At 44.9% G+C, this 26008-nt stretch overlaps 1 protein-coding gene across 1 annotated transcript in view; it reads left to right on the forward strand.

Annotated features, from left to right (window-relative positions):
• slc5a8l (solute carrier family 5 member 8, like) overlaps nt 1–26008 on the forward strand; it is a 109819-nt gene that overhangs the window by 22223 nt on the left and 61588 nt on the right. The window contains exons 4-6 of the mRNA XM_068057631.1: nt 2469–2536; nt 11062–11216; nt 25336–25476. Coding sequence (XP_067913732.1) covers nt 2469–2536; nt 11062–11216; nt 25336–25476 — 364 coding nt within the window. The remainder of the gene's footprint in view (nt 1–2468; nt 2537–11061; nt 11217–25335; nt 25477–26008) is intronic.

Consider the following 26008-nt stretch of genomic DNA (forward strand, 5'->3'; position numbering starts at 1 on the left):
CTAACTGTTCACAATCGTGTTTTGTTAAAAAGTTGCATTAGCCCCGAGTGTCTTTCGGGTCAAACAAAAAGACAGGTTTTCTCGTAGGTTAAAAGAAAACTATTTTTACACAATTCCCAAAATGGTCTCAGCCTCACCAACACACACTTTCTCTCGCATGCACATTGGTACGACCAACCGCTCCAGTCAAAGCCCCCAATCAAAATATACGATTCTGATTTGTGGTGGCAGAAACGCACTGTGAATTTAATCCCATCCCTCCACAGATCACCTAACATATCATTTTAAACTTTCCAACTTAAAGAAAGACCCAGCCAAATTGTACCATCTATTAACCCCCGAATGAGGCTAACTAAACCAGGTGTCTTTAAATCAACAAATTAACTGTTTAATTAGAAAAACTAAATTCTTAAACACTACTAAGATATAAACAACATTTAAAAATAGTAAAAATGAGAGTCCTTGCAGATTTACACTCCTGCTGGATATGGAACAGTCCAAGGTTGCTTGAAGACCTCACAGATGTCCAATGGGGGAAAAAAAGGTTGTTCAACAGTAGAACAGTCCGTAGTCTAATTCAGAAGTTGAAATTGTTGCTCCTTCTTCAGCGATGAATTTCAACAATTAACAACTTGCAAACACTTTTTAGTGAAGCAATTTGGCTTTAGAATTTTTGAGGGATAATAGATTGTCACAGTCTAACTTCCCTTCCTTCAGTTTAAATTATCAAAGATCTCTGTTTTGGCTGACATTTTAGAATTTTGAGAGAGAATAATAAATCAACAGACTAAATTCTCTTCCTTCAGTTTAAATCATCTGAGAGCTCTCCTTTCAGGTGCTTCCTCTGTTAGAACAGGCAGTTTTTCCACTATAAGCCAGTTCAAAATTAAATTGTAACAATTGTATCTCTCGATGCTCAGTCCGAGTGGCTGTATCCAAGGCAACGAGAATGCACACTTTGAATCGCTGTCTCCTAATGGCTGTATCCCAGGGCAATGAAAATGCATTCTTTGACTCACCTTCTGGAGCCTGCTGCCTTAAAGCAGTATGGCTCCTTTTCCCAGCCTTAAAGGCACACTGCATTCTTCCTGGAAAAAAACTACAGGATCATAAGAACATAAACAATAGATAGGCAGAAAAGGTTAGGTAGTTTAAAGTCCAAAGTGAGGTAAGTGTTCGTGGTTTACAGTAAACCTGTTGAATACACTCAGGAGGACCATCTCTTTTAAAGGTGCAGGCCTCGGTGTTTGTAGTCTTGAACTTGTTGAGGTGTTGTACAATTCTAGTGGTTACAACTCAGCACAAAGCAGTGGTGTGAATTTTTTTACCTTCACAGATTGAGAGTCTTGAAGTCACTTTGTGATGTCTCTGCTATAGTAGCTGTTCAGTTATTGTTCAGCAGGGTTCTTCTTGCTTGGCTGGAACTCGTGCACAGCCTGTGACTAGATTGGCTTTCTAAGGTGTTGGTTTGCTCCCCCCTCTCTCTCCAGAGGACTGCCTTTTTAAGGTAAAAATCCATCAAATTAGAGTTTCTGTTCGGAGGCATTTGGCCCTCTCCCCTGTTGTGACCACACAATGGGCCAGGATATGATAACCAAGTTTATTGATTGATGTCTGAATGGGGACCATTTTGTAACATGGTGCTACTTCACACTCATTCATCTTGGTTTGGGCTGTGAGTCAGTCTGTCTCGAGAATCCTCTGTTAGTTTATTCATGTTGATAAGAGTCATTAATATGTAATAGTGTTCCTTTCAATTTCAAAGGGGTTCTCCCCAGAGCTTAACAAGGTTAATGAGTTCCATCTTTTCATACAGGTTTGTTGATTTCTAGTACAGGAGGGGGGAATCACATGAAGGGGGTCATGTGACCGCTACTCCATTTTGACTGTGGTGCAAGTGTTCATGTTCTTGTGGTTTTGTTTAACAGTTGATTTTTAAAAATTCATAATTCTTCCATTTCATTTTTTATTTCAACACGGCTCCTTCCATGCACGAGACTATATGTTTTCTGATCTTTGTCGCTCACTACCTCCTATCTTTGTTACCCTCCCTCTTGCTCTCTCCCTATTTTTCTGTCCCTCTTTATATTTCAGTTTCTACCTTAAATCACACTCTGCTCCTAACTTTCTGCCTCTCTCTCGACACGTCCGTGTGTTACTTTCTCTGTTTTCCATTCTTTTTCACAATGTTTGTCACATGTCTCTGTCTATTGTTCTGTCTCCATCCATCTCTGTATCTCTTTAATTTTCTGCTGTTGCCCTTTCTTTATACACTATTACTTGCCTCTCACTCTGCTCGACTGTTTTTATTTCCCTCATTGTCCCCATCTCTCTCTCTACCTCTGGCATAAGGATTAATTCATTTATTATTTTAGAATTACATTTAATTTTATAAGGTAAAACTATTACTGTGTAAAAGTGGATTCATTCTTTGCACTAAGTTGAAACAACATTTATTTTTTTACCAGTAACTGGATTTGATCTCTGGGGCATTCTTGTTGCAACAGGTCTTGTCTGCACCTTTTACTGTACTCTGGTAAGTTTACTCTGGTTACATTGATACATGTCTGCTAGTGCATGTATGTTCCATGTGTGTTAGTGCAGGTGGGCCATTCATATATGTTGGTAAAATATGTAGGCATATTCTGGTGTCTTTGTACAAGTACTTATGGGCACAAACCTTGGTGAAATGCGTAGGTACGAGTGTGAGACAGGTGTTTTGATACAGGTGAACCAGTATAGGTGGGTTCGTGTGGGTGTGCTGGTATAGGTGTGACAATGTAGGTGTGCTTTTACAAATGCAGGTGTTGGTAATGTATCATTGGTACAAGGCGCAGGTGAATTGGTGATGGAGAGTATTGTTGGGGATGCACTGCAAGTAGGTTCATGGGGAAGTGTTGATGTAGTTGAATTAGTGCACCTATCTTGGTCCTGGATCAGATCTGCTCATGGAGGTGTGGGGGTGTGTGGTTACGAGTGGGTGGGGTGTGTGGGTGGGCGTGTGTGATCAGGAGTGGGTGGGGTGTGTGGGTGGAGATGTGTGGATGGGGGTGAGGGTGTAGGTGAGAGTGAGTGTGTGGGTGTGGGTTAGGGTGTGGGCGGGGCAAGGGAAGGGATGTGGGTGAGGGTGGGAGTGGGGGTGAGGGCGGGGGTGGGAGTGAAGGTGTGGGTAGGGGTGTGGGTGGGGGTGAGGTTGTGGGTTGGGGGGTGAGGGCGGGGGTGAGTGTGGGGTGGGGGTGAGGATGTGTTTAAGTGTGGGGGTGAAGATGTGGGTGGGGGTGAGGGTGGCGCTGTGGGTGTAGGTGAGGGTAGGGGTGTGGGTGAGGGTGGGGGTGTGGGGTGTGTGAGAGAATAATGTACAGGCATGGGCAGTGCCCCCCGATGGAATGGCATGCCTTGCACCTGGGGGAATCCAGCGATGATCCTGAAGCCAATGGCCCTCTCTGCCTGATAGTCAGGGTTGGTGCGGTAGCACACAGTCACCGGCTCTTTGGAACATGGCATTGGTTAGTTCCTTGATGCAGGGGTGGGCTACTGCCTGGAAGACCCCACACATGTCTCCAGTGGATCCCTGGAAAGAGCCAGACACGGAGAAGTTGAGTGCCACAATGATCTTCAGGGCCATGGGCATAGGATGTCCACCAAAGCCCATAGATCACAACTCATCCTGCAGCGTGGTGCTTAAGTCAGTGATGACCTCCCTGGAGAACCACAATCCTCACTGACAATGTCACTCATATATGTGGAGATAGCTGAGGCAAGTCCCATACACTCTATGGCATAGGTGGACCCTTCTTGGCGTGGCTGGCTGCTGCCGCTCTCCTCTTGGAGCTTCACAGGTGGGCACAGATGCACCCTGGTCATCCTTTCTTCTGAGCCACTGCTGCGTGTCACAGAGATCCACAAAGATGGCGTGTATGAGACCCATGCCAGCTGATCAGTAGCCCTCCAGAGCACTGTCTTGCAGAGATGAACTTGCCTTGGCATCTTTCCCTTTGCTACTCCCCTCAGAATATGTGCTAATGCCCCTCATTGCCCATCCTTACAGAGAGGCCAGCACATGATACTATGACCACTCGGCCCTGTCACCGAAGAATGAGCCCATTCTGCCCTGTCACCCAATACTATGGCCATCTGACCCTGTTGTTAATTGTATATCAACTGTGTTTAATTATATGCAGGTGAAGGGTATTAATTAGGGTCTTACTTAAGCACATATAAGAAGCCACTTACTGAAACTGAGTGGGAGTTTGAGTTAGATGGTATGGCCAGGATTTTATTCTGGCAACAGGGGTCTCGACATTGGAAAAAGCAATGTTGAGATCTCGCATTGCCTCTTGCCAGAAGGCCCACTGAATCTAGTACCAATTAGGCACTGAAATGGACAGTGGCGGACCTTCCACAGGATCAAGGACCCTATTGCTGGAAGTGCTGCCCTTGGAGAGTTTCTGGCCAATCAGAAGCCAGCAGCTGCAGTGCCACTGCAAAGGTAGTGGCTGCTGTTGGAGGGGTACCTACCGGAGGCTCAGGAGTGTCGCTGGAGCCAGGCCACAGGTAGGTCAGGGCAGGAGGGGTCTCATGGGGTGAGGGTTGCGGGGGAGAGGGGAATGGGGGAGGCAGCAAGGGCAGGGGGTGGCTTTCAGCAAGCCCTCCCCTTCCTGATGCCGGGTCCTTTGTTTGGGCACTAAGTGCCTTTTAATGAGCGACACCCACCCTCACCCCCACCCCCAGAGCTGGGAAGCAGCCTGCACGATTTTCCCTGCTGTGCGCTTCCCACCTGGTGACACGCCCATCCACTGCTCGACTAATTGCGGCTGCGGTGGGAAAAGGCCAGTCACAGGCCTTGCCGCCCCGGACTAAATTTTGAAAGAGACAATATGGTCGCAGGAACCACTCCCACCAACCCCCCCACCCCCTACTGCCAGCATCCCACCTGATTTTATGCTCTCCCTGCTTCCAAACCTGCCACATTGGACAGCATAAAATTTCCCCCCATATATTTGTAACCTTTCAGTCTTACATTTATTTACAGAGTGAGTAAAGGTTAGCTCTCGTTTCATCTTTCAACAACTGGCTTTCTGGAGTAGAACATAGTAGCATAGGACGGTTGCCTAAAGGTGAAGGTTGAAAACTAAAAAAATGTAAAACAGAAAACTAAAATCCTAGAAGATATTGTGAGAAATGGCAGAAAGCAAGTGTAAAATGTTGGGGTTTGATTAGGCTCTGATACTCGTGGAGTCTGAATCATATGACCAGTGGAAGAATGAAGTGGCTATGTGGACATGTTTTACGTCCTGCCAAAGAGGAAACAAGGTACAGCCTTGTTGCTGTCACTTCCTACCAAAAGTAAAATCAGAACTTAAGTATTTTGTGAACTAGATGTTGATCAGTTGGATCAGTATCCAACTGACCCAGTTCTGATGCAAGGTCATCGAGCTGAAGCGTTAACTTTGTTACTCTTTCCACAGATTCTGCCAGACCTGCTGAGTATTTCCAGCACTTTCTGTTTTTATTTCAGATTTCCAGCATCCACTGTATTTTGCTTTTATATTAGGATACTGATGAAGGTTTGAATCGTCTGTTAGAATTCTTGGACGAAATTTATGAGAAAGGTGATCGAATAAATGTCTGAGGCATTCTCAGACTTTGATATAGGAAAACTGATGGTTATTCAATGGAGGAATAGATCATGAACTTTAACAGACTGTATAGAAGATTGAGGAAATTTAATTTAGAGAACCCTGGTTCAGCGCAAGCATTTAAGTTGCTAGATTGTGATAGGGTGTCACATAAGAACAGGCTCCTGGTTCCAACTGTGGTTCGGTTCTAGAAAAAAAAATCTTTGTTAGATCAGATGGCTGTTGCCGTAAAATAATTCCTGGAATAACGGTCATTTCCTGCAGCCTTGGTGGAACAAATGGGACATTCTCCATTGACACAAAGAATGGAGGACTCAATGATTGCCATATTTCGAAATGGTTCATATACTGGACGTGGGCATCAATCAATGGAAGAGTTACAGATAGGTGCAATCAGGATGAAAACATTTTTATCAGATCTGGCTATTACAGCAGAAGTCAGAATTGGAACAGTAATAATAGGCAAATGAATCCAAGGAATGCTCAAGGAGCAGTTAATAGGTGCTTCAGGCGTGACTCAAAGTATTATTATACGATGAACTGTTCAAAGTGGAGAGACAGGGTCCTCAAAATGACAGAATTCTGAAGCAGAAGATGAAGATAATGATGAAACTGAATGAATTGTACTGGTCACAAGGAGTTATAGACCTATGATGAATGTATTAGTTGCAGATTTGGTCACCTGTGCTGCGTTAGATAGTGCTTGCACTTCAGTATGTGGAACAGATTGGTTAAAATGGTATCTGGATTCATTCAGTAGTGAGGATCGACACAAGGTTAAGGAGTATAAAAATCCTTCTTGCTTTAGGTTTGTTGATAACAACACACTGAGGTCACTAAAGAGTTGTAATTCCATGTAAAATAGCTGAAATAAGCCACTTATCAGTACTGATGTAATCTCTAGTGAGATACCTTTGCTGTTGACTAAATCTTCTTTGAAAAAGGCACAAATGAAACTTGACATGGAGCAGAATAAGGCAATTGTTTTTGGAAAGTCAGTGGATTTGCAGTTAACCTAGTCTGGGCATTATTTTATCCTCAACAAAACCTAATGTTTCTCGTCAGAGTGTTAGAGAAGTATTAATAGCATCAGGTGATAAGAATCAGGAAAAAAAAGCAAATTCTCTTAAAAATACACAGACAATTTTCTCACCCTTCTTGTCAAAGATTAAAAACCCTGCTAAAGGATGCATGTGTGTTTGATGAAGAGTATACATGGTTAAAGAAGAGATTAGTGAGAAGTGTGAAATCTGTAAAAAGTATCGGAGGATGTTGTCATGCCATATTGTAAGCCTTCCATTGGCACATGACTTTAATGAGGTAGTTGCCAGGGATCTAAAGGTCTGGGACAAATACCAAAATATCTGTATTCTACATTTTATAGACCTGGCAACCAGATTTTGTCTTTCTATAATAATACATAGCAAGGACAAAAGGGATATTATAGACAAAGTCATGGAGAAATGGATAGGGACTGGACTTGCAGCACCAGCTAAGTTTCTGACTGATAATGGAGGGGAATTTGCCAATGACGAGTTCAGAGATATGTGTGAAAAAATGAACATTATGGTCATGAATACCACAGCTGAAAGTCCTTTCAGCAATGGGCTCTGTGAAAGGAATTACATGGTGATTGATGAAATGCAGCATAAAATCTTAGCTGACAAAATATACTGCGAGTTGACAACCACCCTTGCACAGGCAATTGATTGCAAAGAATTCACTTTAGTTGGTCGGAGGGTGTAGTCCCTATCAATTGGTTCATGGGCCAAATCCCAAATTGCCTTCTGTGCTATGCAATAGTCCTCCTGCTCTAGCAGGTACTACAATTAGTTCCATTGTTTTCTGCACATTTGAATGCTTTACTTGCAGGGATATAGGCTTTCATAAAGGCTGAGGTCTCTGAGAAAATCTAGAGAACTCTGAGACATCGGATAAGGCCATCTGAGAGAGAATTGAATTCAGGAGATTTGGTGTATTATAAAAGAGAAAGTCATAGGGAATGGAAAGACCCTGGTAAGGTAATAGGACATGACAACTAAAACAGTGGCTATCAAACATGCCAAACTGTTAAGGTTCATTCCTCACAATTAAACGGGATTAATTACAAAATTTCAGAATCTGAGCAGCTGATAGAAGGAAACGAGGCAACTTGTACCTCAAATGCTCATGTTTTTTGATGAAGCCCTGAGGAACAGAAGATGGTAGATCGAGGATTGGATAGTGGTAATGTCAGTTATCATGATGCGCAGAACAGAACTATCACATCCAAAAGTGAGTGGAAACTTTGATGTATATTCCAAGGGGTCCAGTGAGTGAAGGGATGCGACAATTGTGGGACATGCAGGAAAATTTAATGGTAAGTTTAAATATATTTTGAATGGTCACGATGATAGCCAAGAAGCAAGGACCATGGACTGGCAATATGGGGTGAAGGAGTGGAGAGTCAGAAAGCAAAGTTCAAGTTCGAATAGTAGGTTTGGAAGTGACTCTTGCTTTAGGAAATGATCACGTACTGGAGAAAGAGCATCCAATAGTGCAAGAGGGAGATCTCGCAGTAGTAGTCCCCGCAGACAAAAAAGTGCAAGTAGAGACCATAGCTTGCAGAGATTAGGCATTGAAATAAAGGTCATAGAGCTAGAAGCAGTCATACTCATGACCATGAAGTTTTGGTGGCTGCCAATAAACGTCAGAATAAACTAATGAGAGGCAAACAAAAGGAATTGGATAGTTGGAGAGAGTTTGTTTAGTTTAGTTTAGAGATACAGCACTGAAACAGGCCCTTCGGCCCACCGAGTCTGTGCCGACCATCAACCACCCATTTATACTAATCCTACACTAATCCCATATTCCTACCACATCCCCACCTGTCCCTATATTTTCCCTACCACCTACCTATACTAGGGGCAATTTCTAATGGCCAATTTACCTATCAACCTGCAAGTCTTTGGCATGTGGGAGGAAACCGGAGCACCCGGAGGAAACCCACGCAGACACAGGGAGAACTTGCAAACTCCACACAGGCAGTACCAGGAATTGAACCCGGGTCGCTGGAGCTGTGAGGCTGCGGTGCTAACCACTGCGCCACTGTGCCGCCCTAGCAGACTAGTTTGGTGTTTATTCTGAGGTACCAGATGAGGGACAGCCAGCCTCGTCACACAGATGGATTTGGACTGAAAAAGTCCTTGCAAATGGGACTTACAAGGCTAAAGCAAGGCTAGTTGCTTGGGGTTCTGAAGAGTGGCTGCATGATACAGATGTTAGTGAACTCTCCTACAGCTGGGGAAAGAATCTTGAGAATTTTTTAACTCTTTTGAACACATATTGGGAATAGATCATGTCGACATAAAAGCCACGCTTGTGCTGGGTGATACTTTTCAAAAAGAAGTGTTTCTGAAACTGTCCAAAGAGGCACCAGATGCAGAAGGAAAAGTATGGAAAGTAAACAAAGGTGTCTATGACCTGAATGATGCTTTCAGGGTGTGGTATTTTTTGGTGAGATCTGTTTTGATGAAAATAGGTTGTGTTGAATAAAAAGCAGACTTGGCAATGTTTTATTGGTGTTTTAAATGAAAACTTCCAGGCACCTTCATTAAGCATGTTGATTTCTTATAGGGTGGTACTGCAGAATTTGAGATATGTTATTAATAAGATTAGAGTAGAATTTAAGGTTAGGAGTCAGGATTGTGGGGCTTTTAAATATATTGGTTTAGATATTAAGCAGACTAGGTCTGGAATAATTTTAAATCAGCAATCCTATTTAGCGAGTGTAACTCCCATCCTGGTTAATTGTGCTTGCTTATCACAGAAAGATGATATATCTTAAGCAGAGGGCAAATAAAACACAAAAAAAATTAAACCTGGAGAAATGCAAACTTAATTTCCCATCCTTAGGTGATCCAAAGAATATGAAACTAGTTATTTTTAGTGATGCTTCACATCCTAATCTTCCTGATGGCTATTCGAGTGCAGCTGGTTTCAGAATATTTCTGATGGGTGAAAATGTTGTCCTTTAGCTTGGGAAGCTAAGTAAATAAAAACTGTTAAGTTACTAAAAGTATTTTCGCAGCAGAAATACAGGCTCTTGTGGAGGCAGTGGAAATGAGATTCTATTTGTCAAATATTTTAGGTGAAGGAGAAGAAGCTCCCAATGGTTGTCTTCCCATGGCGGCACTGAGGCTTCGCCCTGGAGCTGCCATTTTTCAACGGCCGGGGATCAGAAGGCACATGATTCCCGCCTGCTGTTGACTAAATTCCAAGCTCCCCATTGAATCACCATCATTTCCATGCAAAGGTATTAGAATGAGCTGTTCAGCAATTTAAATGGCAGTCCCGCTGCATTGAGGCAGCAACGCTGCCTCCAAATTTTCCTACCGCTGACAAAATCCGGAACCAATGTCACAATGTTGGGTTTCTGGATGATTCCATCTGTCCCTATTCTTCCTCTTCCACGCCTCCATTCCTGCTTCTGCTGGCCTCACAAAATTCAGCCCCACACGTGCAGTGACGACAATCAACTCCATCTCATCAACACCTTGCTCGACCCCTCCACTATCTCTAAATTGTCTGACTGAATGAGGAGAAATTTCTTCCAATTAAATTTTGAGAAGACTGAAGCCATTGTCTTCGTCCCCGCTACAAACTCCATGCTGAAGCTGAACCAGAGTGTTTGCAACTTTGGTGTCATATTTGATCCAGAGATGAGCTTTCAACTACATTTCCGCAGCACCACTAAGACAGCCTATTTCCACCTCTATAACATTGCCTGACTCCACCCCTTCTCAGCTCATCTTCTGCTGAAACCCTCATTCATGTCTTTGTTACCTCCAGACTTGACTATTCCAAAACACTCCTGGCCAATCTTGCAAGTTCTACCCTCCATAAATTTAAAGTCATCCAAAACTCTGCTGTCATGTCTTAACTTGCACTAATTCCTTGTTCGCATTGACCTACAATGGCTCCTGGTTAAGCAACACCTCAATTTTCAAAATTCTCATCCTTGTTTTCAAATCTGCCCATGGCCTCGGCCCTCCCAATCTCTGAAATCTCTTCCAGCCCTACAACTCTCCGAGATACCTGCGTTCTTCTAATTCTGGCCTCTTGAGCATTCCTGATTTTAATTGCTCTGCCACAGGCAGTCATGCCTTCAAATCCCTAGGCCCTAGCTTTGGAATTTCCTTCCTAAACCCTCCCTACCTCGCTTTCCTCCTTTAAGACATTCCTTACCTCTTTGACAAAGTTTTTGGAATCTGCTCTAATATCTCCTTTTGTGGCTCAGTGTCATTTTTTTTATAATGCCCGTGTGAGGTACCTTGCGATTTTTTTTTTACATTAAAGATACTATATGAATACAATTTGTCATTGCTTTTATTTAGATCCCAGATAAAGTAGATGCCATGTTCACTACCTCTTGTGTTTTTAGGGTGGTCTGAAAGCCGTGGTATGGACTGACGTGTTCCAGATGGGGATTATGATCTCTGGGTTTTTGGCAGTGATAATCCGAGGTGTGGTAATCCAAGGAAGCTTTGAACGGATTTGGAATATCTCATATCATGGAGGGAGACTCAACTTCTGGGAGTAAGACTCTGTCAATTATCTTTAGGGATATGGGAATAAGTTTGCGGAGAGGGGAGGGTAGCTTTCTCAGAGGATTTGATGATTTTGTAATCTGATTTATACCTGTCTGGGATTGAGTTAATGGCAGGCCATGCTAGTACTCAGATTTACACCCTGTCTGTCTGGGAGTGAGTTAGGGACAGGCAGCCCTGAGATTAAAGCATTCACTACTCAGAGATACGGTTTTAAATAAGAGAACATGGATGTGCTTCCGATGAACTGGAACATGGAGCACAATGCTTGAGAACAGAAAGAGCAGAGCCTGTCTTAACCTCTGAGTTGGTTAAAGAGGTCAGAAACTACAAATACTGAATTTACCAGCTGAAAGGATGTTGATGTCACATTTACTGCTGATTTCAGACCTCTAAATCATCACATTTATGTGAGATTTCTCCTGGGAAGTTGGCTAGAATTCTACATGAACCTTGCAGTGCTGTTGCTGGTTGACTAGGACATGGAGCCAATTTCCTGTCCTAACTTTCACTGCTGCATAACATGAGCACTGCACTCCTCGTGTACACTGGATTTGACCTCGGCGGAACCTAGCTGGTCTCGAGATCAGATAACCCCCGTGTATTGGCTGAACACATGGTGCCATTGTTGCTTCAGGCAGGAAGCTTAGGCAACCCAAAGACGCACCTATAGCACAGAACCAGTCACAACTGAACACAACCTGAACCAAGCCTAGCCATGAGGATGGACAGGGTGGGAGGTGAGAGGTCACAGCGGCACAGTGAAGGATATTCTTTATAAATCTGGAATTAAGATATACTTTTGGGTAGAAGTTTGCAAAATAAGATTCTCATGGTTCCCATGACTCAGAGGCCAGGATTTTCAATTGCTAATGGGGTCAGGAAGGAGTGCAAGTGCAGTTTAAAAACTGCGTTTCCTGGAGGGTGGCTCTGGACCCTGCCATCTCTGAAATGTGAGGCAAATTTCAAAGGGAAGGCAAGAAGAGGGGAAAGGGGAACCCACTTGCCTCCAACTGATGGCCCATTAAACTCCTTGAGAAGGTTGTTAATGAGCCAGAGAGAGGAAGAAGGCAATTTTCAATGACTGCATCACTAAACCTAAACAGTCTGGTGCACATTGGCGCACAACTGTTTGGCTCAAAGTATTGATGATGAAAAATTTTGGGAGCTGGGGGCTCTTGCGCTTTGCCTTCTATTTGGCCAATTTGGCCACTTTTGTGCCCACTGAGGCTGCTGGCCTTTTGAGGTGCTGCCTGGTCTCATCTGCTAGGCCCTTACCTCCAGCCCAATTAGGGCATTTACATTTAAAGATAGCATCACATGAGCAACATAGTTGCAGCGCAGGGTTGAGAGCCGGAAATTATCTGGGCGTAGGATTCCCAACTCTGATTTGAAAATCCTGCTAGAGACTCTGGATATCTAACTCTCAAAACTACATTCCAATTTCCAGTGTCTACCTTGCTGTATAACTCAGTCTCCACTACGTGCGTCTCAGACTCTGTAATCCACTCTACACAGTTATCAGACTTACCTGACCTTAGTAAGGGCCTACCGCCAATATTGGCATCAAGCTCAAAAATTGCCGACCCGGAGGTGCCGCAATCTGAAGCACGGCGGCTCATTTAAACAGCTGGCAGCCCGCCTCCCACTCCCCCCCAACAATTCCTGTGGAGGGGCGCAGGCTGCCATCCCTGAAATGGCATAATTTGCCTATACGCAGGTGCTGGTGCCATTTTTAAAGGGTAGCCAGCCCTGCTGGCATATTTTATAAAGAAAGATTCCCCCAAAATTAAATAAATACATTTCTTATGCCCCTTTCCCACACCCCCCCCCCCCAAAACAATTACAATAACTGTTTGCCCTTTCTCTCCAAAACACTTACCTTTTACATCTGACCTTACCCTCCCCCCCACAAAGTGCACAAAGGTTAAGATTCAACCCTTTCCACAATCCCCTACACCCATTATGTATACTTGACTCCACCCCCCCCTCCCCACCAGTGTAGCACCGCATTTCCCTGGACAGGGATCTGAAAGCAAGGGAATGCCGGCTGCCGCGCTAAAGTTCACGGCAGGCTCTCAAGATTGGAGGTAAGTGTATTCATAGAGTCATAGAGTTATATAGCACAGAAACAGGCCCTTCAGCCCATCGTGTCTGTGCTGGCCATCAAGCACCTAACTATTCTAATCCCATTTCCCAGCACTTGGCCTGTAGCCTTGTATGCTGTGGCATTTCAAGTGCTCATTTAAATACTTCTTAAATGTTGTGAGAGTTCCTGCCTCTACCACCTCTTCAGGCAGTGTGTTCTAGATTCCAACCACCCTCTGGGTGAAAACATTTTTCCTCAAATCCCCTCTAAACCTCCTGCCCTTACCTTAAATCTATGTCCCCTGGTTATTGACCCCTCCGTTAAGGGAAAACGTTTCTTACTATCTATGCCCCTCATAATTTTGTATACCTCAATCATATCTCCCCTCAGCCTTCTGTGCTCTAAGGAAAACAACCCTAGCCTATCCAGTCTCTCTTCATAACTGAAATGCTCTTGCCAGGCAACATCCTGGTGAATCTCCTCTGCACCCTCTCCAGTGCAATCACATCCTTCCTATAGTGTGGTGCCCAAAACTGTACTCGGTACTCCAGCTGTGGCCTAACTAGCGTTTTATACACTCCATCATATCCTCCCTGCTCTTATATTCTATGCCTCGGCTAATAAAGGCAAGTATCCCATATGCCTTCCTGACCACCTTATCTACCTGTGTGTGCTGCTGCCTTCAGTGATCTATGGACAAGTACACCAAGGTCCCTCTGACCCTCTGTACTTCCTATGGTCCTACAATCCATTGTATATTCCCTTGCCTTGTTAGTCCTCCCAAAAAGCATCACCTCACACTTCTCAGGATTAAATTCCATTTGCCACTGCTCCGCCCATCTTACCAGCCCATCTATATCGTCCTGTAATCTAAGGCTTTCCTCCTCACTAATTATGACACAACCAATTTTCGTATCATCTGCGAACTTACTGACCATACCTCCTATATTCATGTCTAAATCATTAATGTATACTACAAACAGCAAGGGTTCCAGCACCAATCCCTGTGGTACACCACTGGTCACAGGCTTCCAATTGCAAAAACAACCCTCGACCATTGCTGTCTCCTGCCACTCAGCCAATTTAGATTTAATTTGCCAAATTGCCCTGGATCCCATGGGCTCTTACCTTCTTAACCAATCTCCCATGCGGGTCCTGATCAAAAGCCTTACTGAAGTCCATGTAGACGACATCAACTGCTTTACCCTCATCTACACGTCTAGTCACCACCTCAAAAAATTCAGTCAGTTAGACACGATCTCCCCCTCACAAAGCCATGCTGATTATCCCTGATTAATCCCTGCCTCTCCAAGTGGAGATTAATCCTGTCCCTCAGAATTTTTTCCAATAGTTTCCCAACCACTGATGTTAGACTCACTGGCCTGTAATTACCTGGTTTATCCCTGCTCCCCTTCTTAAATAAAAGTACCACATTCGCTGTCCTCCAATCCTCTGGTACCTCTCCTGTGGCCAGAGAGGATTTGAAAATTTGTGTCAGAGCCCCTGCTATCTCCTCCCTTGCCTCACATAGCAGCCTGGGATACATCTCATCTGGGTCTGGGGATTTATCCACTTTTAAACTATTAGCTGCTAAAACAGCTAATACTTCCTCCCTTTCAATGCTAATATGTTCAAGTATATCACAATCCTCCTCCCTGATCTCTACACTTACATCATCCTTCTCCATAGTGAACACAGGTGAAAAGTAATCATTTAAAACCTCACCTATGTCCTTCTGCTCCATACACAGATTGGAACTTTGGTCCCTAATGGGCCCCACTCTTTCCCTGGTTATCCTCTTGCCCTTAATATACTTATAAAATGCCTTAGGATTTCCCTTTGTCTTGTCCACCAGTGTTTTTTCATGTCCCCTCTTCAATCTCCTAATTACTTTTCTAAGTAGCCCCCCCCACCCCCAACACTTTCTATACTCCTCCAGGCCCTCCACTGTTTTCAGCACTCTGAATCTGCCATAAGCCTCCTTTTTTCCTGATCCAATCCTCTATATCCCTTGACATCCAGGGTTCCCTGGATTTGTTGGTTCTACCCTTCACCTATTCAAATTTATTAATTCTATTGAGTTGTATATTTAAATTGTGTTCCCATCACCTAGTGGTGGGGGGCCCACCATGGAGCCTGGCCGCCACCGGGAGGATCAGACTGGGCCCTGCCGGCTTTGAGGTCCATGGCGGGCCTCATCCGGAACTATCTTCAGGCCCCCCCCCCTCACCCCCCAGGTCACAATGTCGAGGGCTTGTTAAAATCCAGCCCAGTGTTTCAGCTACCTTGAAAGGAGATGGCTGAGAGGGAACTTCATAGAGAGGCCTAAAATATTAAACCGTGTCGGAAAAGAGAAAGCGAGAACCCTGCTGCAAACTGAATCATGACAACAGAATAAGAACTCATTGGTCTACTTTAGAACTGATGTGAAAAAGTTCTTTGTTACACAAAGTTTAATGAATACATGGAATGGAATCGCAGCACCTGATATAAAGCCAGGGAGAATAGTTGTCAAGCTATACTTTACTTTAGATTGTTAGAAGAGCTATTGCACTAAATTAGACCTGCCCTGTTTGCAAATTGTTCAGGATAAGAGCGGAGTCTCCTCACAGCATCTTTCTTGATGACTAAATGAACTTTGATTTTGGAATTGGTCCCTGTGTTGGATAAGGTGCAGAGGTGTTGATGTGAATATTTTCTCATGCAAACGTCAGATAGGAATACCACTATGATATTGTGCTGTTATAATTATTTCCCCTTTCCCTTCCTTCCCACTAAAGTCACACTTGCTGGGATACATCCTACATGTGCTGCAGCTTCAGCCCTCTAATGCCTCATCCAAGAATCATTTTTTCATATGGTTACCCAGAATGCAAGGTTTTTAACTGTATATAACTGTGTTCATCAAGTCAGAGTCATTACGGCTGAGAAGGAGGCCATTTGGTCCATCAAGTCCATGCTCTCTGTAGAGCAATCCAGTCAGTCCCGTTCCCCTATTCTATTCCCATAGACCTGCAGTTTTATTTCCCCCAAGTGCCATCCAATTTCCTTTTGAAATCATTTGAAAGCCTTCATTTCCACTAGCCTTGTAGGCAGAGAATTCCAGGTTATTACCACACGCTGCGTCGAAATGTTCTTCCTTGCATCCACCCGTATCTCTTGCCTCAAACCTTAAATCTGTGTCCCCTAGTCCTTGTACCAAGAGAGTGTGGGAAAATGGCGCACTGACACGGAACACAAAAGTCCGAGTGTATCAGGCCTGTGTCCTCAGTACCTTGCTCTACGGCAGCGAGGCCTGGACAACGTATGCCAGCCAAGAGCGACGTCTCAATTCATTCCATCTTCGCTGCCTTCGGAGAATACTTGGCATCAGGTGGCAGGACTATATCTCCAACACAGAAGTCCTTGAAGCGGCCAACACCCCCAGCTTATACACACTACTGAGTCAGCGGCGCTTGAGATGGCTTGGCCATGTGAGCCGCATGGAAGATGGCAGGATCCCCAAAGACACATTGTACAGCGAGCTCGCCACTGGTATCAGACCCACCGGCCGTCCATGTCTCCGTTATAAAGACGTCTGCAAACGCGACATGAAATCGTGTGACATTGATCACAAGTCGTGGGAGTCAGTTGCCAGCATTCGCCAGAGCTGGCGGGCAGCCATAAAGACAGGGCTAAATTGTGGCGAGTCGAAGAGACTTAGTAGTTGGCAGGAAAAAAGACAGAGGCGCAAGGGGAGAGCCAACTGTGCAACAGCCCCAACAAACAAATTTCTCTGCAGCACCTGTGGAAGAGCCTGTCACTCCAGAATTGGCCTCTATAGCCACTCCAGGCGCTGCTTCACAAACCACTGACCACCTCCAGGCGCGTATCCATTGTCTCTCGAGATAAGGAGGCCCAAAAGAAAAGAAAGAAGAAAGAAGTCCTTGTACCATCAGCTAATGGGAACAGCTTTTCTTTGTCTATCTTATCTAACCCTGTCATAATCTTCTACACCTCTATCAAATCTCCCCTCAAACTTTGCTCCAAGGAGAACAACCCCAGCTTCTCCAACTTAACCTTGTAGCTAAAATCCCTCATTCTTGGAACTATTCTGGTAAATGTCCTCTGTACCCTCTCTTGTAACCTCACATCCTTCCTAAAGTGTAGTGACCAGAACATGAGGGGTGGTCGATCGAGAGGGCAGAGGGATTTGTTCTAGCAGGGGCAACCCATGCCACTGGGGGGGGGTTTCCATGAGGCACTAGATGCCCAATCATGAGGGTCCCTCTTCTATCCTGCAAGTAAGCTGCCAGCTATTAGTGAGCAGCCTCCCCAAGTAGTGAAGTGACTATCCGCTGTTGGTAAAATGCCAGTGGCTGCAGGAAGAGGCCATTAATTGACCACTTAAGGGCCTCAATTAGAACCATAGAAAAGTTACATAACAGAAGGAGGCCATTCAGCCCATCGTGTCTGCTCCAGCAGAAAGGAACTAGACACTGAATCTAATCCCACCTTCTAGCACCTGGTCCATAGCCTTGCAGGTTACAGCACTTCAGGTGCATGTCCAGGTATCTTTTAAATGAATTGAGGGTTTCTGCCTCAGCCACCATTCCTGGCAGTGAATTCCAGACACCCACCACCCTCTGGGTGAAAAAGTTTTCCTCTTCTAATCCTTCTACCCATCACCTTAAATCTGTGCCCCCTGGTAATTGACCTCTCCGCTAGGGGAAACAGGTCCTTCCTGTCTACTCTATCTAGGTCCCTCGTAATTTTGTACACCTCAATTAAGTCACCCCTCAGCCGCCTCTGTTCTAAGGAAAACAACCCTAGCCAATCCAATCTTTCCTCATAGCTGCAACTTTCAAGCCCTGGCAACATTCCTGTAAATCTCCTCTGTACTCTCTCCAGAGCAATTATGTCCTTTCTGTAATGTGGTGACCAAAACTGTACACAATACTCCAGCTGTGGCCTAACCAGTGTTTCATACAGTTCCAGCATTACATCCCTGCTTTTGTATTCTATACCTCAGCCAATAAAGGAAAGCATTCCATATGCCTTCTTCACCACTTTATCTACCTGTCCTGCCATCTTCAGGGATCTGTAGACATGCACTCCAAGGTCTCTCACTTCCTCTACCCTTCTCAATATCCTCCCGTTTATTGTGTATTTCCTCACTTTGTTTATCCTCCCCAATACATTACCTCACACTTCTCTGGATTGAATTCCATTTGCCACTTTTCCTCCCACTCAACCAAACCACTATCATTCCGGAGTCTACGGCTATCCTCTTCACTATCAACGACATGGCCAATATTTTGAGGCATCTGCAAATTTCCCAATCATACCTCCCACATTTAAGTCCAAATCACGGATATATACTACAAACAGCAAGGGACCCAACACTGAGCCCTGTGGAACGCCACTGGAAACCATTTCCATTCACAAAAACATCTGTCGACCACTACCTTTTGTTTCCTGTCTCTGAGCCAATTTTGGATCCAACCTGCCACATTCCCCTGTATCTCATGGGCTTTTTCTTTCTGACCAGTCTGCCATGTGGGACCTTGTCAAATGCCATACTAAAATCCATGTAGACCACATCCACTGCACTACCCTCATCATTCCTCCGAGTTACTTTGTCAAAAAATTAAATTAAGTAAGACATGACCTTCCATTAACAAATTCATGCTAACTATCCCTGATTAATCCGTGCCTTTCTAAGTGGTAGTTTATCCTGTCTGTCAGAATTGATTCTAATAATTTACCCACCATCAAAGTCAGACTGACCAGCGTATAATTATTTGGCCTATCCCTCGCACCCTTTTTAAACAATGGTACAATGTTTGCAGATCTCCAATCCTCTGGTACGTAGGGGCGTGCCGGCTGCCTGCCACCTCACCTGCTGCTGGTAAGATACCAGTGAGGAGGGTAGATGACGGACATGGCACCCCTGCCATCCCAACAGATTTTACAGCTCGCCCCCCCCACCCCCTCCCAGTCTGCCCCAAGGAGGGTGTATTAAATTCCAACCACTAAGTCTATTTGCCCCTCCATATCCCTTCTGCCAAAATGCATCACCTCACACTTCTCAGTATTAAATTCCATCTGTCACTTGGCTGTCCATTCTGTTAACCTATCTGTCCTGTTGCAGTCGATCGGTATCATCCTTGCTGGTTGCACCATTTATAAGTTTGGTATCATTGTCTAATTTTGAAAATTTACTCTGTATTCTAATATTTAAGTCATTTATATATCAAAAAAAACAGTAGTCCTAGCACTGACCCTTGGGGAATACCACTGTCTACCATCCTCCAACCATTTACCACGATCCGATGCTTTTTGACCTTAAGTCAGTTTTCTATCCAAGCTGACACTGACCCTCCTTTTCCATGAGCCTCAATTTTGTTAACCAGCCTTTTACGTGGTACTTTGTCAAATGCTTTGTTAAAATTCATATGCATTCTCTTCATCAACCTTCTCCATTACCTCATCAAAAAATTCAATTAGATTAGTCAAACATGATCTGCCTTTTATAAATCCATATTGGCTCTCCTTAATTAACTCAAACCTCTCCAAGTGCCTATTAATTTTTTCTTTGATTATTGTTTCCAAAACTTTACCCACCACAGATGATAAACTTCCAAGCCTGTAGTTCCTAGGAATGTCCTTACACCCTTTCTTGAACAAGGGTGTCACATTTGCTACTTTCCAATCCTCTGGCACCTCCCCTGTATCAAGGGAAGATTGTGGACTATCTTCACTCCCACTTGCCTTAGCAACCTGGGATGCAAGCCTTAGGCCCAGGCAACTTATCCACTCTTAGCATAGTCAGCCTTTCCAGTACATCTTGCCTATCAATTTTCACCCCATCCATTACCTCTACGATCTCTACTTCTACTGATATTTTGTCATCATCTTCCTTAGTAAGCACCAACACAAAGTACTCATTAAGTATTCTAACCTTGCCCTGAGACTCTAAGATATATCACCTTCTTTGTCTTTAACAGGCCCCACTCTACCTCTTACTACCTACTTACTATTTACATGCCAGTAGATGATTTTTGGGTTCCCTTTTCATGTTAACTGCCACTCTGTTCTCATAGTCTCTCTTTGCCAGTCTTATTTTCCTCTTCACTTCCCCTCTCAACTTATTGTATTTGGCCTGGTTCTTGCTTGAAGAATTCACCTAACATGCATCATACTCCCTCTTCTTTTTGTTTCATTGCATTCTCTATCTCCCCCACCATCTAAGGAGTTCTGGCTTTGGTTTTCCTGACTTTCCGTCTTGTTGGAATGAACCTAGTCTGTACCTGAAACATCTCCTCCTTAACGCTCAACAATTGTTCCATTACAGTTTTTCCTGTCAAACTTTGATTCCATTTTACCTTGGCTACATTCCTTCTCATCCCATTGAAATTAGTCCTCAAGAAGTTCTATTTTTGATTGTCCCTTGTTCTTCTCTATTACCGATCTAAATTCTATGATACTTGGGTAAGAGTGATCATTATATTCCCCCACAGACACTTGATCCACTTGGCCCACCTCATTCCCCAGCACCAGATCCAGCAATGTATCCTTCCTAGCTGGACCAAAAATATATTGGTCAAGGAAGTTCTAAACATATTTCAGAAATTCCTCCCCTTCCTTTCTCTTTACCTTAACATTATGCCAATTAATATTTGGGTAATTAAAGTCCCCCAATATCACCACTCTATATTTCTTGCACATCTGACTTCCCTGCAGATTTGCTCCTCTATCTCTTTCTCACTATTTGGAGGCCTATAGAATACCCTCAATAGTGTGATCATGCCCTGTTTGCTTCTCAGCCCTAACAAAATGGATTCTGTCTTGCCTCCTCAAGTCCTCTCTTTCCAACACTACAATGTCTTCCCTAATCAGTATGTAACCTCCCTATTCTCCTGCCCTATCTTTTCTGAACACTTTGTATCCATGGATATTAAGCACCCAGTGTTCATCATTTTTAAGCCATGTTTCTGTTATTGCCACTGCATCATATTCCCACAAGGCTATTTGTACTTGGAGCTCATCAACCTTACTCACCACACCTTTTGTGTTTACATACATGGTTCTAAACCTGTCTTTGTATTTCTTGTAGTCCTTCTTAGTCTGCTCCTATCTAATATGGTACTATTGCTTCTCTAGTACTATCCACCACTCTCACTCCTTTATGCACCTTATTCCTCTTTTCTACTTCTATATGCTGGTGCCCATCCACCCCCTGCCAGTTTAGTTTTAACCCTTCCAAACCATACTAGTGAACCTCCCTGTGAGGGCATTGCTCCCAGTCCAGTTGAGGTGTAACCCGTCCCTTTTGAATAAGTGCTTCCTGCCTCAGAACTGGTTCTAATGTCCCAAAAGTCTGAAGCCCTGACTCCTGCACCATGCCTCAAGACACACATTGATCCTCCCTATCTTTATAGTTCTACTCTCACTGGCGCGTGGCACTGGGAGTAATCCAGAGATTACTACTTTCGAGGTCCTACTCTTTAACTTCCTCCTTAACTCCTGAAAGTTTGACCATAAGCCCTCAATACCTCTCTCTGTAAGGCATTGCTACTGACCTGTACTGCAACTTCTGGCTCACTCTCTTCCCCCTGCAGAATATTTTCCACCCTCTCCATGATGTCCTTCACCCTGGCACCAGGGAGGCAGCACACCATGCAGGACTCTCAATGATGATTACAGAAATGCTTGTCTGTCCCCCTAATTATGGAATCTCCTGCAACAACTGCATTTCTCAGTGTTTCTTTTTCCCCCCCACCCCACATGCAGTCCCTTTCCCATTGGTGCCAAGGTCTGGACTGTACTCCTTCAGGGTACTGTCACTCCCAGCTGAGTACCGGTTTGAGAGTGGCACTCCTAAAGACTCCTGCACTTCCTGTGTCTTCCTACTCTTCTGGATGGCCACCTATCTACTATCCTGAACTCATTGACCTACATTGGCTCCCAGTCCAGCAATGCCTCAGATTTAAAATTCTCATCCTTGCTTTCAAATCATTTCCTGGCCTTATCCCTTCCTATCTCTGTAACGTCCTCAAGCTCTACAACCCTCTAAACACCTCACGCTCTTTGAATTCTAGCTTCTTGAGCATGCTCGATTTTCTTTATCATGCAGTTGGCGGCTGTGCCTTCAGCTGCCTAGGCCCCAAGTACTGGAATGCCCTTCCTAAACCTCGCACCCCCCACCCCCCAGCTCCTTCAAGACCCTCCTTAAAACCTATCTCTTGTCCTAATTTCGCCTTATTTGGCATGGTGTCAAATTTTGTCTGATAACACTCCTGTGAAGCACCTTGGGACATTTTATTACATTAAAGCTATACTGTTGTTGATACTTGGCTTAAAAGGCAGGAAAATGGCCACTGCCCAACACTAACATCCTACCCCAGCTTAGGGGATAGGCTTACTACTAATATTCATTATAAGCCCACTGACTCCCACAGCTACCTTGACTACACTTCCTCACATCGTGCCTCTTGTAAGGACTCAATTCCATTCTCCCAGTTTCTCCATCTTTGATGCATCTGCTCTGATGCAACTTTCCAAGACAGTGCTTCTGATATGCTTTCCTTTTTCCTCAACCGAGGATTCCCCCCCACTGTGGGTGACAGGGCCCTCAAGCGTGTCCGGCCCATTTCCCGCACCTCCACCCTCACCCCTTCCTCTTCCTCCCAGAACCGTGACAGGGTTCCCCTTGTCCTCACTTTCCACCCCATCAGCCTCCACATCCAAAGGATCATCCTCTGCCATTTCTGCCACCTCCTACGTGATGCCACTGCCAAACGCATCTTCCCCTCCCTTCCCCTGTCAGCATTCCAAAGGGATCGTTCCATTCCCTCTGTGACACCCTCGTCCACTCCTCCATTATTCCCAACCCCTTATCCCCTTCCCACAGCATCTTCCCATGCAATCACAGGAGGTGTAATACCTGCACTTTTACCTCCTCTCTCCTCACTATCCAAGGAGCCAAACACTCCTTTCAGGTGAAGCAGCGATTTACTTGTACTTCTTTCAATGTAGTATACTGTATCCGCTACTCACAATGTGGTCTCCTCTACATTGTGGAGACCAAATGCAGATTGGGTGACTGTTTTGCAGAACACCTCCGCTCAGTCTGAAAGCAGGACCCCGAGCTTCTGGTTGCTTGCCATTTCAACACCCCCCCACCCCACCCCCCCAACCCCGCCCCTGCTCTCATGCCCACATATTGGTCCTGGGATTGCTGCAGTGTTCCAGTGAACATCAATGCAAGCTCGAGGAACAGCATCTCATTTACCGATTAGGCACGCGACAGCCTGCCGGACTGAACATTGAGTTCAATAATTTCAGAGCATGACAGCCCCCCCTTTTTTATTTTCAGTTATTTTTTCTTTTTTTTATTTTAGTTTGTTTCATCATTCATTTTTCTTACCATGTGCCTGCCCACTGCTTTTTTTCATGTTTGTGCTCTGGCCCAGGGCTGTTCATTTTTCTGTCCATTAATACCCTCTCTGCACTGACACTTTGTCTTTCACCACACTAGTAACATACCATTTGCCTTTGCTCCATGACCTTCTGGTCAGTTATTCTCTGTGACCCTGTCCTATCAACATCTTCCCTTTTGTTATCTCTTGCCCCACCCTTGCTTTACTTGCTTAAAATCTATTACATTTCTAACTTTGCCAGTTCTGATGAAGGGTCACTGACCTGAAACGTTAACTCTGCTTCTCTCTCCACAGATGCTGCCAGACCTGCTGAGTATTTCCAGCATTTCTTGTTTTTATTTCAGATTTCCAGCATCTACAGTATTTTGCTTTTATTATTGGAGATGGTCATTCCTGTCCCAGACTATAATATGGACCAGGCTCATCCTGTTGGAGATCCTACCCGCTTTCAGGCTTCAGCACTGGCAGAATGGGGAGAAAGTTTGAGGCAGTTGTAGGTATCTTAGTGCCTGCAGTGTGTGCTGGACCTTTGAGACAGGCACCTTCCAGTTGCTGAAGGAGGCAGCACAGTGATTAAGGGAGCAGAGTGACATTTACACTCATCTTCTCCCAGGTGTCTATATCATCCCAGGATTACAATGCTTGCAGGTGCAGGCTTCCTTCAAGCAGCTCTTCAACACTTACAATGGGGAACATGAGTTTAACCAATAGTTTGGAGATAAAGTGGTGCATTGTTGACGCTAATGGTTTCCTGTGAATAGAGCAGGTGTCTTTTCACCCAGTTAGTGACAGACAAGGTACAAGAGGTGAGTGAGGGGGGGGTGGGAGGTCATACCACTGATCATTCTTATAGGATATGCCTGGGAAGCAATGCCTTCACTTACCTAGGTCCACTTGTGAGGGCATTGAATCCCTACCTGGAGTGAGTAGCACTTTGTGGGGTTGAAGAGGTGGCACTCACTGCCTCTGCCACACTCCCTCCATAATGCCTGTACCACCCTATTATGGGGTGTCTTGTCCTCAGGAGTCCATCCCTTTCATCTGTGGATAGGTGCAGTTCCAACAACACTCAAGAAGCTCAACATCATCCAGGACAAAGCAGCCTGCTTGTTTGGCACCACATCCACCACCTGCAACATTCACTCCCTCCACCACCGGCGCACAGTGGCAGCAGTGTATACCATTTAAAAGATGCACTGCAGCAACTCACCAAGGCTCCTTCGACAGCGCCTTCCAAACCTGTGACCTCTACCACCTAGAAGGACAAGGGCAGCAGATGCATGGGAACACCACCACCTGCAAGTTCCCCTCCAAGCCACACACCATCCTGACTTGGAAATATATTGCCGTTCCTTCATTGTCACTGGGTCAAAATCCTGGAACTTTCCTTCCTAACAGCACTGTGTACCCGCACCAGATGGATTGCAGAGTTTCAAGACGGCAGTTCACCACCACCTTCTTAAGGGCAATTAAGGATGGGCAACAAATGCCAGTCTTGATAGCAACACTAACATCCTATAAAAGCATATAAAAAAAAAAGCCTAAAGCAATTCCTGGCAATGGCTCATCACCACTCTGTCCTTGTTTCTTCCCAGCTTTGACCCAGATCCATTAAGAAGACACACCTTCTGGACGATTGTTTTTGGTGGGAGTTTTATGTGGACAGCAATTTATGGAATCAATCAATCTCAGGTCCAACGATACATCGCTTGTATAAATCAATGTGAGGCTAAACTGTAAGTACCAGCTCCGCAGTTGCCTGGGTCTATTGGAATGTGAGGCACAGGGTGCATTTTACCAGTCCCCTGACGTCAGGGGTTGTGGCGGGGGGGTGGCCCGCAAACTGCCTCCAAGAGGGTCCTGCCGCCCTCAATGCCAGGAAGGCCAGGCCCCATGATGCCAGCGGCGGCAAGGCCTCGTGGCAGCCCCTCCGCCACTCAGCGATGGGACCGCCGTCTTAATATGTTAATTAATGTTAATGAACGCATTAATTACTTACCTGGTCTCACCAGCCGTTCTGCTGCGATATTCTGGTCGGTTGCTGGGATTCCCATACCTTCGGATCACTCTCCGGAGATCCGATGCGGGACACTGGTGGGGAGGGGGGAGGAGGTCCGTTTTCAGGGTGTGGCGGGTGGGGGGGGGGGGGGGGGGATCGGGATGAAACCTTTTTGATTGGTCTAGAGGGTGGTCAAAAGGGGTAAAGTTCATAGTTTATAAACCTATGGGGGGGGGAAGGTCGGGATCGCAGGGTAAGTTCTTTTTGGG

Source organism: Heterodontus francisci, chromosome 25, assembly GCF_036365525.1.
Source record: "Heterodontus francisci isolate sHetFra1 chromosome 25, sHetFra1.hap1, whole genome shotgun sequence".
Taxonomy (NCBI): domain Eukaryota; kingdom Metazoa; phylum Chordata; class Chondrichthyes; order Heterodontiformes; family Heterodontidae; genus Heterodontus; species Heterodontus francisci.